The 15,127-nt window shown below is 48.3% G+C and overlaps 1 protein-coding gene across 1 annotated transcript in view; it reads left to right on the top strand.

Moving 5' to 3' along the window:
• The first annotated feature begins 3,430 nt into the window (after positions 1-3,430).
• Positions 3,431-15,127, top strand: part of LOC307222013 (tyrosine-protein phosphatase non-receptor type 11-like) — a 59,393-nt gene continuing 47,696 nt past the window's right edge. The window contains exon 1 of the mRNA XM_079987009.1: positions 3,431-3,585. Coding sequence (XP_079843135.1) covers positions 3,572-3,585 — 14 coding nt within the window. The 5' untranslated portion in view covers positions 3,431-3,571. The remainder of the gene's footprint in view (positions 3,586-15,127) is intronic.

Genomic DNA, 15,127 nt, shown 5'->3' with positions numbered 1-15,127 from the left:
TTCCTGGCCTGAGGAATAAAAAGCTTTCCCTGTATTTTTCATTGGCCTGGCATCTTCCCTTCAAATGCTATCTAAATCCCATCATTTATTAATTTCTCAACACACCTTAGCAGTTACGGGTGCCCTTGCACCCAAAACTGTGTTACCGCAGATCTGTAACACTACAAATCTTTGGATTTTTGCTAAACACCTTTTTTGAAAAAAGAAGAAAGATTTATTTTCCTATCATCTGTCAATCGATAGGTTTCAGTCATGGAGGCTGGTCTATTAGAACAGGAGGAGGAGGAGGACAAATCTAGAATGAGTTGGCTCCTCCTCTCATTGCATAAAGGTAAAGGTAAAGGGACCCCTGACCATTAGGTCCAGTCGTGACCGACTCTGGGGTTACGGCCCTCATCTCACTTTATTGGCCGAGGGAGCTGGCGTTTGTCCGCAGACAGTTTCTGGGTCATGTGGCCAGCATGACTAAGCTGCTTCTGGCAAATCAGAGCAGCACACGGAAATGCCGTTTACCTTCCCGCCAGAGTGGTACCTATTTATCTACTTGCACTTTGACGTGCTTTCGAGCTGCTAGGTTGGCAGGAGCAGGGACCGAGCAATGGGAGCTCACCCCGTCGTGGGGATTCAAACCGCCGACCTTCTGATCGGCAAGTCCTAGGCTCTGTGGTTTAACCCACAGCGCCACCCTACCCTCCAACATTTCTCCCATGAAAATAGGGACGTCCTGAGGAAAAGTAGGACATTCTGGAATCAAATAAGAAACCAGGAGGGCTTCTGTAAATCAGGGACTGTCCCTGGGAAATAGGGACACTTGGAAGGTCTGTCATTTGCTCTGGCTCAGCCAATCATCTTCTGCTCCACTAGTTCTGATGGGCGCCAGCCAAGAAAGCTCAGTGTCATTTCGTCTGCTTGGCAGAAGCAGCCAAAGAATTTGAGCAGGGAGAAAGAGGCCTTTCCTAGCTTCAGGATCTCAGCTCCTTTTAACTAGGAAAAGGGCAAGGAAATAACGTTTTCTGGCTGCAAAGTAGTTTGCTTCATTGCTCAGTTTTGGATCTCTCCCACCCCGGCAAGGACATGGTGTGTTAATAGTATAAATAACATTATTTAATCATAAATATATAACAGCCCAGTGCGTACACAGATGTCTTTATTTAAGAAAACGCTACACCGTTTTACACTTCCCAAAGAAATAAAAATAGTAAATCTCTTAAGTGGTTTACAACTTGTCTTAAAATGTAAAACAGAGCATTGCAAACTATCAAAACAAACCATCACAAATGAAAACAGAACTGAAAGGCCCACATTTAAAGCAGAATAATTAACAGAAAACCTCTTAAAAAATTTTTTAAACACCCTTAGAGATTTTTGAAACATGAATCAGTGCTTTCAAATAGTTCAAAGCAGAAAAACAACTTAAACCTACAAAATAGATAGCCAGATAAATAATAAAGCCACCATGAGGCAGCATGGTATAGTGGTTAGAGATTAGGACCAGGACTTGGGAGACCAAGGTTCAAATTCTCCACTTCATCACAATGCTCACTGGGTGACTTTGGGCCTGTCACTGCCTCTCTGCCTAACCTCCCTCACGGGGGTTTGTTGTGGGGATTAAATGAAGAGGGCAAGGAAGAATTGAAGCACGTGAACGTAAGCAGGTACTCGCTTGGTGTTAAATAAGGATCAGGCAGACTCAGCAATGGAGAATAAGAAGGTGAAGTTTATTGCCAGGCAATAAGGACCCAGTTTGGAATCTCTTCCAAAAGGAACTGGGACCCCAATTGACAGAAATCCAGAGGTCTTTATACCTGAGCAGATCACAGCAAATCATAGATCATGAGACAACCATGAGGCAGTCACGATATTGCCAGTGAAAATTAGCCAATTAGCAAGCTTCTTGCCATGCTACCAGCTCCTGGTCAAGCACTGGTCAAGCACTGAGTTCTAGTTCTGCTTTCCGCTGCTTGCAGTGACGCTCTGTCTAACCTCTCCCCTAGTTATGACAGGATGGGACGCAGGTGGCGCTGTGGGTTAAAGCCTCAGCGCCTAGGACTTGCCGATCGAAAGGTCGGCGGTTCGAATCCCTGCGGCGGGGTGCGCTCCCGCTGCTCGGTCCCAGCGCCTGCCAACCTAGCAGTTCGAAAGCACCTCCGGGTGCAAGTAGATAAATAGGGACCGCTTACCAGCGGGAAGGTAAACGGCGTTTCCGTGTGCGGCTCTGGCTCGCCAGAGCAGCGATGTCACGCTGGCCACGTGACCCGGAAGTGTCTCCGGACAGCGCTGGCCCCTGGCCTCTTAAGTGAGATGGGCGCACAACCCCAGAGTCTGTCAAGACTGGCCCGTACGGGCAGGGGTACCTTTACCTTTAGTTATGACAGGACAGGGAGTTTGGAGATTTTGTGGTTTTCCCTTCCTGTTCTGTGGATTAATTTAGCCTGTATCTGAGGGGATTTTGTACCAGAATCTCTGATTCACATCTTCCCCTTGTCCAGGGTACGCGGATGTTTGTAGGGGAAAGGTCGGCTCCTAATTTTGCTGTTTCAAGCAGTATGCACTTAGCTAAGGCACAGCTTCCCTTTGATTCAAAATGGATTATAAAATACTGTAAGCCTTGATTATGTGTGAGCATATATGAATATATTGATTACTGATAACTGATTATATGAATAGCATAGGGGTAGCCCTTCTTCCTTGCCTCAGAATCATGTATGTCGTCTATATCATCACTTTGAGCTCTTTGGGGGGGAAAGGCAATGAATAAATGCAAAAGAGTAGAGTTTGTGTGAGGGTATTTTGTTTTGTTTTGTTTTGTTTTCTTCCTGCTCTTCTTATGTATTTTGCTTTTTTATCTTGCATTTTTGTGCTGCGAACAGCCCACAGATCTACGGGTGAAGCGGGGAATACAAATTTGTTAAGTAATAAATAATAAAAAAATGTTGAAGCTTTTGCAGAGGCGGCTGCAAAAAACAGGACAACCAACCAACACCAACCCCCAATTAACGCCCCTCGCTTAAAAACACCTCCTCCCCTCAAAAAAAATAAATCCCCCCTTAGTTAAAATAAACTTCACACCCCCTACAAAAGCTTTCAACGGCTGTCTCTTTAAGCGCAGCTCCTCCGTTGCCAGGCGGTGCCTGTTGCCAGGCGGCGTTGATTGGCGGATCGGGGATTCCCCTCTCACACATCTCTCTCTCTCTCTCTCTCTCTCTGCAGGGAGGGCTTTCCCCTTGGCCGACACGTGGGTTTGCCAGAGCCCCAGCTGGAGGAGCGCGGGGCGGGGGCGTGTCCTGGGCTGCTTCCACCCTCCGACCAATGAGCAGCTTCGGCGTCGGGCCAGAGGGAGGGACTGGGCGCCCGTATATGGAGGTGGGCGAGGGGGCGTGACCCGGGAGTGTTGCCCCTCCCTCTCTCCCTCTCTCAGTCTTTAGGGAAGCCGCTCCCTTTGGCTCCTCCGCCTGAACTGGCGCTGATGCTGCGAGAGGAGCGGACCGCGCTGTGAACTAGGGAAATACACGGAACTTTTTTTTCCCCTTTTGGTGGGGGGGGGCGTGTCCCTCTCGGGGCTGGAGCTGCGATGACGTCGCGCAGGTAAGATCCGCTTAATCTCCTGCGGCGCGTCCGAAATATGTGGAGTTTTGCAATTTGGGGTTTTTGTTTGCTTTCGGTGGTGGTGCGGCGTGAAGCTCGGAAACCGGGCAGCGGACAGCCTCCGTCCCCACCCCGTTCTTCCTTTGCTTCCCCACACCGCTCCGTATCTAATATTTGCAGGTAGACCGCCCCTGAACATGGAGGATTTAAAACAACCTCCTTCTCCCCCCCCCCCCGCAAAAAAGGTGGTGTACTTCTGCGGATGTTTTGCACTACAGCTCCCGTCAGCCCTCCGCCAGCGTGGGGGTGTGTGGGAATAATCCCTTAATATTTGGAGGTAGATTGCCCCTTATCATGGAGGGTCTCTTATTTAGATCATCCTTCCCACCCACCCCAGGCTTCTCCAGATGTTTTTGGGCTACAACTCCCGTCCGCACCCCCCGTCCCAGCCAGCCAGTGTGTTTTTGAGTTTGTAAACAAGGAACAGGTCTCTTCCCTCCTTTCCGCCCCACCCCCTTATCTGTTGTTATTTGGAGGTAGACTCCCCCTGATCGTGGAGGGTCTCTATATTTAGCTCAGCCCCCCCCCCCCCGTTTGCTGTCCTCGTCTAAATGTTTCGGACTACAACTCCCGTCAGAGCCCACAACCCGCTCCAGACAGTATATGGCGAGGAGGAGGGAGAGTTGCCCAACTCTTCCTCTCTCCGACCCTCGGTACCTAATATTTGCAGATAGACTGTCCCTGAGCATGGAGGCCTGTCTTTAGGTCAGCCTTTGCCAAGCTGATGCGACTCCCCCCCCCCCCATCGCTTTGCAATGTTTTGGACAACAACTCCCATCAGACCTAGCCAGTACACTGTTTGCACTGCGGGGCTGTTATTTTCAGTTTCTAATTTCTTCATTCTTAGTTGTTCCGACTAGTTTACCTTTAAAATAAATTTTAAAAGCTCTGTGTCTGTGTATAAAGCAAACATTTGTAGCCAATCTACGCTGAGTAGACCCATTTAAATTGATGGGCCTTGCTACCTTAGGTATGTTAATTTCAGTGGCTCTAAACTGATCGGACTTTCTTGGATTAATTAAATGGAAAGCAGCAGCAACCGCCTTTTTGTCCCGTCCCCCCTGCCTCCTGTTTGCGGTACTTGGAGGTAGACTGCTCTTATACAGGGGTGTACCATGTACCTGTTGTGTAGAACACTTTACAACAGACCCATCTTATTTGTTGTTGTTGTTAACCTGCCCTTCATTCTAAGGCCCCGGAGTTGATTATATTTAAAGCATGATATTAGAAACAGTTAAAAACAACATACAATCACGGGACTAATATTTGTCTTAAAACTATACATTATCAGGTCTCGAAATCCAGGGCAAAGAGGAACGATTTAGCTACTCTGGTCATTCCTGCATCATGTGGTAGGGAAGTCTTAAGTCAGACTGAATTGGGTGAAAGAGAAAAGTTTCCTTCTGCCTCATCAACAACTTCCTTTGGTCATTTCCACATTTTAATCTCTCCCTCCAACCCGCCCCAATTTTCTTCTTTCGAGCTCTGGAGGCTGGGTATTGGGTTGTAGTTTTTAATGTTTATTGAACTCTGAATCCCTCTAATGGATATCAACTGATATTCTGCATTGTACTGTGTTGATATCAGTGTAATCTTTTTCCTTTTGTTTGCCTTGTTTAAATTAAAATATTTAAGAAACAAAAACAAAAAAACTGTCATGGAAGACCTATCCTTTCATTCTCCTCCTACCCACACCCAGATTAACCTCTTTTCCTTTCCATCTTCTTTCGTGGTTATAATGCAGATAACAGGTTTTTGTGGTGCAATTTGTTTCCTTTCCCCTCTTCCTACTAAATATTTAATTCTGCAGTCAGGAGGTAAGCTCACAGCTTTGCTTTGAAAGCTGCCCTTCAGCGTGGGTGCACCTGAGGATGTGCAGAGTGCAGAATCTGCAATTTCTGCAGTTGTGTAACTGCGATTGTGTAAATGACAGGCGCACCTCTGAGCCACTGACTTCCTTACTCACAGCTCGGTAGCTATAGATTCACACACATACCTCAATGCAAATAATCTCCAAATCAGAAAAGTGCCCTCTTGCAAGTTTTACCCCTGGAGCATCATTATTTTTTTTAAAGCATGACTTCCTTTCGGTTTAGCAACCATGAATGCAAATGAACATGTTTATGGTTAAAATAGTTTGGAACAGCTTGTCAAGTAGCATCTCTCCCCCCCCCCCCCCCGCCACAGACGCCACCCTGTTTGACCTCATGTTCCTTCTGCTCAAACCCAAAATCTCGGAACCCAAAAAGGAACTCTGAATTCTTGGAACCCAAAAGCCTTTTGATTGTTGTTGGTACTCTATGGCCATTACAACATTTAGGGCGGCCTAGACTGACATCTGGCAAGCTTGATTCGAGGTTTGTGCTGAATGTTCTGTAACTTAAAGCTTCATTTTGCTGGGAGTGTGGTATAATGGTTAGAGCAGTCTTGGCCAACCAGGTGTTTTGAACTCTTAACCCCCATTAGCCCCACCTAGGACAGGTTAAAATGTTGGACCTAATCTCCAATTACCACACAGGTCCAAACTCCAATGAGTGACCTTGGGGGCTGTTGCCTGTCATTAGCCCGCCTCTCAAGGTTGTTGTGGGAATGAGGACGTGTGAATGCATTGTGCATGCATACACACTTCCCCCTCAACCTAGTGCCCTCCAGATGCATTGGATTACAACTCCCATGGAGCTGATGGGAGTTGTAACCCAAAGCATCCCGAGAGGGTGATAGGTTGGGGGATGCTGTTGTAGACATTGGCAGAAAGGGCAGAGATAAAAACGTAGGAAACAGATATTGCTTGCTGAGTCACTCCAGAGGAATTTCTTATTTTAATGATCTATTTTAAAGTGGGCTGTCCTGCCGGTAGACCAGCAGGCTCTCCACGTTCTCTTAAGAATATATATATATATATATATATTCTCTGTAATTGCCCATTCCGCCCCCTGCAAAAATATAAACAAGCCCTTTCTTTGATTTAAGCTAGAAAACATCCATAGCAGCAGAACTGCTATGGGGCAGCTGTCCTTGTTTGCTTAGGGTGTTCCCTGTTTCCTCTCCATCAGGGTCTTCCTTTGTTACCTTTCGAGGTGTATTATTACTGTTAGTGCAGCATTTGTTGCCATCCGTGAGCCCTGTATTCCACAGAGCAGGAGCAGATGGTCCCTGCCCCAAGGAGATGGCAATCTAGAAGGTTCTGGCACAGAGAAAACAACAAAGGAGGCAAATTTGTGGCAGGAGGAAATAGTGACTTTGTCCATTGTGGGAGCAAACAAAACATGAACCCCAACATAGTCTGCTCCTGGACCTTCCCCCCACTTTAAATGCAGGGGTTTTCAGTACTGGCCATTTTGGACTTTCCAAGGTTTGGGGGCTGGGGGGAAATGTATTTAAAGGGGGAAAGGTCCAGGCTAACACCAGAGAGGGGAGGATGCTCTATGGGCACCCAAACATTAAAGTGCAGATGACTGATGAGAATCCACTTTTTGCTTCGGTGTGGGCTAGTCCAGCCTATGGGTGTTTGAGAAGCAAGTGCTCAAGTTTCTGATGGGACCAGGGAGTTTGTGTGACAAAGGCAGGAGGCCCAGGTGTTCTGGAAGGCTGCTCCAAGCATATGGGGCAGCGAGGGAGAAAGGAGGGAGTTTTTGAAGGAAGCAGAGGCCTTGGGATATCTGAGGCTGTCAGAGCTACTAGCTATGGTTTGTGGTGGCCTGGTGGCTGTGTTCTACCTCCTCTGTCGGAGGCAATGCATCTCCGAATACCAGTTGCTGGGAATCGCAAGCGGTTCTCGCACTCAGGTCCTGCTGTGGGGCTTCCCACTGGGGCATCCGGTGGGCCCCTGGGAGGAGAGGATGCCAGACTAGATGGGCCTTTGGACCTGGTCCAGCTATAGGGCTCATTTTGGGTTCTTGCGGAAAGGGGAAGAACTTGTGTTGAACCTGAGAGCAGATAGGACATCCATGTAGTATGTTTCCCATACTTGGGTCTCCATCATCCTTAGCTAGCAAGACAGGTCAGGGATGATGGGAATTGTTGTCTGAAAACAACCGGAGACCCAAGTTTGGGAAACCCTGATGTAGGGGTTTGGACAGGAGTAGTATAACACTGCAGATTTAAGTCCTCTTGCCTTGAGTCAGAGGCAACTGTATCTTGACTCTGGTTACACATGCATGTTAAGTCTTGCACATGACCACAAATGCTGATGGTGCATTTTCCTTCTACTTCTGTATCTGGGTCTCTATATCTGTCTACCCAGTTAGTGTTTGTTTTTTTATGGGGTGCATCTAACATTCTTCTTTCTCTTATTAAATTTATTACCCACCCTTTGCCAGCAGGTACCAGGATGGGTTACACCAAATTAAAATTCACTACAGTGGTGCCCCGCAAGACGAATGCCTCGCAAGACGAAAAACTCGCTAGACAAAAGGGTTTTCCGTCTTTTGAGGTGCTTCGCAAGACGAATTTCCCTATGGGCTTGCTTCGCAAGACGAAAACGTCTTGCGAGTTCTTGCGATTTTTTCCCTCCCCCCCCCTTTTTCTTAGCCGCTAAGCCGCTAATAGCGCTAATCCACTAAGCCGCTAATAGGGGTGCTTCGCAAGACGAAAAAACCGCAAGACGAAGAGACTCGTGGAACGAATTAATTTCGTCTTGCGAGGCACCACTGTATTAGAAACAGTTAGACCAGTCATTGGAATAGGGTAGGTCCTGAAAACAGCCATCTCTGGTATCCAAAGGTTAGCGCATGTTTGAAACTATAAAATGAAGGTGCCCCACGCACCTCTGTTGGGCAGGAATCTCACATCTCGGTCCTGCTCAGAGTAGACCCACTGAAAGTAATTGGCATGGCTAACTTAGGTCTATTAATTTTAGTTGGTTTACTCTGAGTAGGACTTGGTTGGCTACAAGCCAATAAGTTTTTTTCCTTCCTATATACATAAAAACACAAGGTTGTCATCATACAGCCCCTTTAGGAGGACTTTTCAGGGTCACATCACAGTCCTGGATTTGCATGAAGAAATGGGGTTGGGAAGGTGAAGAGTGAGCTTAGTAGTTGCATGGGGTGGGAAGGGGAAACCCTAGGAGGGTAATGTGGGGAGAGTGGCAGGTGGGTTGGTGAGCAGAGCAAGCCCCTAGTTATTGTTATATCTGTTCATTTGATTCATTGTGAGCTGTGACAGTTTTGTGGTAAAGTGGCGTGCAAATGGAACTGACAACGAGTGAACATATTTGATTGGCACATATTAAGTACCAAGCAGAACCAGAATAAACATCCTATTACACTTTAAAAAAAGGAAAAAGGATGGTGTTCAGGCAGCTTAATTAAAGCCCCCCATTTCAACATTGCCAGTGTAAGTCAGGCTGTTTCAGAGGAATACAAGTCTGGAAAATCTGTGACCCTCCAGATGTGATTGGACTTCAACTCCCAGCAGCCAGCATGCCTAATGGTCAGGGTGTTTTGTAGCTGGGTTGCAATGGTAAAAGATCAAAAATTGCAACGGGGAGATTGAAAAATCAATAAAATAATGTGAAACGACGTCGTAAAAGTTTGAGCAGCAGAGAGCAAAAGCGTATGATGCGATTCACACAGCATCACTAAAATCTAAAATTCAATGGATGAAAAGTGCACAGCTGTGGAAAGCCTGCGGTATAAAAAGGTCTCTTTTAATCCAGGGCTCAGAGCAGGAATATGAGGAAGGCAGTGGCGGACCTACATTTTGGGGGGCTCTGAAGTCTCATTAGTTCCACAGTAGATCTGCCTCTGGAGGACGGTCTCAGGTGAACCTCTCCAGGCTGGAGCCAATTAGCACAGGTGGAATCTTGCTTTTCCAAGATGGTGGCATGTTGCTGACCGCTGTGGTAAATAGGATGCTTCAGGAGTTGTAGTTCATAACATCAGAAAGTCACCCTTTGAGCTGCCCCCGATCCACCCACCCTGGGCTTTGTTTCGTTTACATCTCATCCTTTTTGATTCTCGAGTAGGTGGGACGGGCTCTGTCCTCGTGCGAGTGAGTCACAGCTGCATGCGCTCAATCTGTGGCGAAAGCACCTTTTAAAAAAATATATATGAATTGAAATCGGTTTCCCCTTGTCGTCTTCTCTGGCTGCTGCTTCCTCCTCCGCAGAGAGAGAGAGAGAGCTGACTTGACGGAAAAGAGGCAGGCCAGACTTTTTCCACAGAAGGTGAAGGAGCAAGGAAAAAGAGGTGGTAGAACAGTTTGATGCATTGTTTTTCTTGAAAGTTTCTGGTAGCTGATTCATCAGTGCTTTGGTTGTGGGGAAAAAGCATTGCCCTCTAATGGGGAAGGACGTCAGCTCCGTGGCGGAGCATGTGCTTTGAGTGTAGAAGGTCCCAGGTTCAGTCCCTGGCATGTCCAGTTAAGGCTGGCAAGGTCCCCTCTTTAAAACGCTGGAGAACGGTGGCTAGTCGGTGTAGACCAGCCTTTCTCAACCTTGGATTGCCAGATGTTGAAGGACTACAACTCCCATCATCCATAGCCAGCAGAGGCAGCAGTCCTCACCCCTGATCCAATGGAGTCTCTGGGTTCAGAGGCTGTATGTCATTGAATACCGGTTCATGGGAATCGACCATCATCAGAAGAACCTGCTGGTTCAGGCCAGGGTCTCATCTATCTCAACATCCTCTCCTCATAGTAGCTGGTGCTGGACCAATATATTTTGCTGCCTGAGGCAAAGGAGAAGATGGCGCCTCTCCTTACCTGCAGCCTATTCCATGTGTGCAAGCTGATCAAACTGAACTTTACATGAAGATTGGTGGTGTCCTCTATGGCAGCCGAGGGCAGCAGGCTTGCTTAGGGAACCCCAGTCCCAACCTCTCAGCAACTGCAGCCTGAGGTGCCTGCTGATCACTTTGCCTAATGGTAGGGCCAGCCCCAAGAATAACCAACAGCCTGATGCTACAGCAAGGTTGCTCCAACTCACAGCGCCGCCATCTGGAATCCCAACGCTTCGGGTGCATCTCTTCTGACAGCAGTGAGCGAGAGAGACAGAGAGAGCAGCATTCTGCTCCATCACACTCTCTGGCTTGCTCAAGAGGTCAGCTAAGAATAGCCCCCCCCTCTTGCTCTCATGCTCCCCGCCCCCCACAGCCGGCCGGAGATTAAGAGCCTTGTGGCGTGATGAGATGAACACATGCGGGGAGCCACGGATTTGCATGCCTTGTGGGCTGTTACTGGATCCTGGATGCTATCTGCGTGACGTTCCTCGAAAGGAGAGGCAAGGCGCCCTGAGCGTTACTCAGCACCCCCCCACTCCCCCCGCCTCCCACTGACTCAGGACAAGGGGGGGGGCACCTGCCCTTGAGAGTGAGACGAGGCCTTGGAGGAAACCTGTGCTGTATAAAGCTTCTTTGCCCGGATGGGTTTATTCCAGACCCTCCAATTTTCCCTGTTTTCCAGGAACAGCTCCGGTTTTACAGAAGCCATCCCGGTTTCTGACTGGATCCCGGAATGTCCTGCTTTTCCTTTGGAAGTCCCTGTTTTCATTGGAGAAATGTTGGAGGGTGTGTCCCAGTGCGATCTGGCTCAAGGATCTAAATAAATAATATTAATAAATAACCATTAACACATTACAGTGGTACCTCGGGTTAAGTAGTTAATTCGTTCTGGAGGTCCGTTCTTAACCTGATGTACCACTTTAGCTAATGGGGCCTCCCGCTGCTGCCGCACCACCGCGTGATTTCTGTTCTGGTCCTGAAGCAAAGTTCTTAACCCGAGGTACTATTTCTGGGTTAGTGGAGTCTGTAACCTGAAGTGTCTGTAACCCAAGGTAAGGTAAAGGGACCCCTGACCATTAGGTCCAGTCGTGACCGACTCTGGGGTTGCGGCGCTCATCTTGTTTTATTGGCCGAGGGAGCCGGCGTACAGCTTCCGGGTCATGTGGCCAGCATGACTAAGCCGCTTCTGGGGAACCAGAGCAGCGCACGGAGGTACCACTGTATTAATGGCAAGTAAAATGTATAGCAGTTTTTTTAATGAGTTCTTCGCAATTTTACACATATTTCACTTGCCAAGCAAAACGAAATCCTATTAATTTAACGCAAATGTCTTTTGAATTCTCATGTCATGTTGCAGCTAGTTAGCACCCCTCATTTTGGGAAGTTGAAAAATTCAACGTGCGCTATTGCCCTACCAGCAAAACAGCCACAGGTTGAAGCAGGTAAACTAGGTGTATATTTGCGGAAAGGCGAGCTGACAAATATATTTGGCTCCTGGGCCTGAGGTTCCTCACTATTCCCCTAAACCCCAGTTCCTGTGAGCTGGATCTCATTCATTCCTCCTTGCGCAGCACCTGGAGGGGAGTGGCCGACTGATTCACTCTGGATCACGCTGGAAGTGTTGCAAAACAGCAGCAGGAGCAAGCTGTGCGACTCAAGGCAAGCAGCAAAAGTGTCTCGCGCTTTTCCGGGCTTCCCTGCCTCCAGGGTGAAGCAAGGAAGTGGAAGGCAAAAGAGGGAATTGGGCGGAGCAACAGGAGCTCGTTAATGCAGAGGGATTTCATTGTTATTCACTGTCGTTTTCCAAGCAAGCTTTGAGCTGCCTCTCTTTGAACAGCCAGAAAGAAATCCGGAGCCAAAGGCTTGTGCTGGGCGGAAAACTCAAGGGTTTTGGGCCTTGGCAGGTGACACTCAGGAAATCCTGACACCTTGCAGGAAGGCCCTTATGCATGCGTCACAAGCCGAGCACCTCCCAGTCTGAATGTTGGAGGAGTCAGGACAGATAAGAGAAAGTTCTTCCTCACATGGCACATACCGTATTTTTTTGCTGTATAAGACCCACTTTTTCCCTCCTAAAAAGTAAGGGGAAATGTGTGTGCATCTTATGGAGCGAATGCAGGCTGTGCAGCTATCACAGAAGCCAGAACAGCAAGAGGGATTGCTGCTTTCACTGCGCAGCGATCCCTCTTGCTGTTGTGGCTTCTGAGATTCAGAATATTTTTTTTTCTTGTTTTCCTCCTCCAAAAACTAGGTGCGTCTTGTGATCTGGTGCGTATTATAGAGTGTAAAATACAGTAGTTAAACTATGGAACTCTCTCCTGCAGGATGGCTACTGACTCAGATGGCTTGAAAAGAGGATTGGACAAATTCAGAGGATTGGAATAAGGCTTTTGATAAGCCATGATGGCTCAGCTCTGCCTCCATGGTTGGAAGCAGCAATGCTTCTCAATACCAGTTGCTGGAAATGACAGGAGGGGAGAGGACTCTCTTGTGCTCAGGTCCTGACTCTTTGTGTTGTATTCTTGGTCAGTATTGTAAAACAGAAGGGCTGTAGCCAAGTGGTGGGTCATCTGCTCTGCATACAGGAGGCCCTGGTCAGTCCCTGGCATCTCCAGGTAGGACTGGGAAGGTCCCTTGCCTGAAACCCTGGAGAGCTGCTGCTGCCAGCCAGTGTAGATGACACTGAGCTAATGGCTAATGGTCTGATGGTTTTCCCAGTAGTGATGTATGGAAGTGAGAGCTGGACCATCAAGAAGGCTGATCGCCGAAGAATTGATGCCTTTGAATTATGGTGCTGGAGGAGACTCTTGAGAGTCCCATGGACTGCAAGAAGATCAAACCTATCCATTCTGAAGGAAATCAGCCCTGAGTGCTCACTGGAAGGACAGATCGTGAAGCTGAGCTACTTTGGCCACCTCATGAGAAGAGAAGACTCCCTGGAAAAGACCCTGAGGTTGGGAAAGATGGAGGGCACAAGGAGAAGGGGACAACAGAGGACGAGATGGTTGGACAGTGCTCTCGAAGCTACAAACATGAGTTTGACCGAACTGCGGGAGGCAGTGGAAGACAGGAGTGCCTGGCGTGCTCTGGTCTATGGGGTCACGAAGAGTCGGACACGACTAAATGACTAAACAACAACAACAAAAATGGTCTGATGCAGGATAAGGCAGCTTCTCCCCCCGGGCACAGTGTCTGCTTCCTAACACAGTACAGCACATTCAGCTGCTGGTAAGGTGGTCAGGGGCAGAGAGACATGTGACACTGGATTGTAGCAGCCCAAACATGTGTTATGTTCTGATTTTCTCTTTTCGTCTGGTGCAACAGCTTGTGGCAGGAGCAGTCTGAGAACGTGCTGGTTCAACAGCAGTATCTGGGATGGTTTGGCAGTAGTTCTTCACAAGGACCTGCTACTGGGGCCAGGCAGAGCCCACATCGCAAACAAAACCGGGCTGTTCAGAGTGAAAGGGAGCAGGATTGAATCCTGGCCAGCTGGTGAACGGAGGAGGGCCTGCTTTCTGCAGAGGTCTGCTTTACGTCTGCCTTCCCCGCCCCCAACCCCCCAGGAATGCACATGGGAAGCAGACCCCAGCAGGACCACACTGTCCGCTCAACAGTGCAACCCTGTTGGCTGCAGAGGTCTGCTTTGCCAGGACGGTTCAATCCTGCTGGCTGCAAGGGGTCTACCTCACCAATGCATTCCCAGCTGGGTAATTCCGAGGGAAGCAGACCCCTGCAAATAACAGGATTGCACTTTTTGCCCCCCCCCCCAAGCTGGTGAGTGGAAGGATCAGTCCTGCTGTCTGCAGTGTGGTTGAGAGGAGGAAGGGTCTCCCCCCCCCCGCAGCTCCTGACTGTATGCTTAATAGGCATTTAAAACCCTAATTAAACATTAAGACTCCCTCTCCCAATTGATTCAGGGCCTACAGCTGAATTTGCCTGGGGCCAATCCAAACCCCTTCATAAGGCCCTGCATGGGGGCTGCAGCCCTACTTGTTACTGGTAGGAAAGTGGTGGCCACTCCTTTATTACTGGTTTTTAAGCAAGAATTTTGTAGTTGCGGAGTTTCTGCAGCGGGTTGCACCAGATGACCTCTGGAGAGACCCAATTTTATGAATCAAGAGCCTGGTCTGTGGGGTTGTGCTGGTGGCAAAGTGTGATGGGTTATGGCTCTGTCTGTGGTTTGCCTTTTTCTTTTGCGGGGAGATGGGCTGAACCCACAAGTGAGGCTTGGTCTGCATGTTTCCTCCTGCACCTTGTCCCCCCCCCCCCCCCGGTGGCTCGTGTCCAGGAAATGTGTCTAGGATGGTTGTTTAATCAGGCGGCTGGGCTTGTCCGCTCTGTGGGCTTCCTGCCCTCGGGTCTGAAGGGAAGATCGGAAACTCTGCTGCTTTAAAACAGGACTGGTAATCCGGAAATGGAGAATTTCCTGGATGTGTGTACCCCCCCCTCCCACTTTTGTGTAAAATAGTGGCATTTAATGGCTTTACATTTTACCAGCTATAACGGTTGGAGGGAGAGAGGAAGCAGCAGAGCCAAGTTCCTGCTGATTTGCTAAAGCAATCTCTTATTTATTTACAAAACAAATTAGATGCCTTTTCCCCAAAGATCCAGGGAATGTGGAGCAAGCCATTAGAGCAATGTGCACATTTTTAAAAAAACCCTTTAATCATTCTTCGGTAGGAAGCTTGAGTTCTTTGTGCATAGAACCTCACAATGCATTGTGTGCTATATAATAGCAAGGCATGATACCAACACGTTGA

This window comes from Podarcis cretensis, assembly GCF_951804945.1.
Source record: "Podarcis cretensis genome assembly, chromosome: 8".
NCBI classification, from domain to species: domain Eukaryota; kingdom Metazoa; phylum Chordata; class Lepidosauria; order Squamata; family Lacertidae; genus Podarcis; species Podarcis cretensis.
The sequence above is the reverse complement of the archived record's forward strand: the minus strand, read 5'-3'. Positions and strand labels throughout refer to the sequence as shown.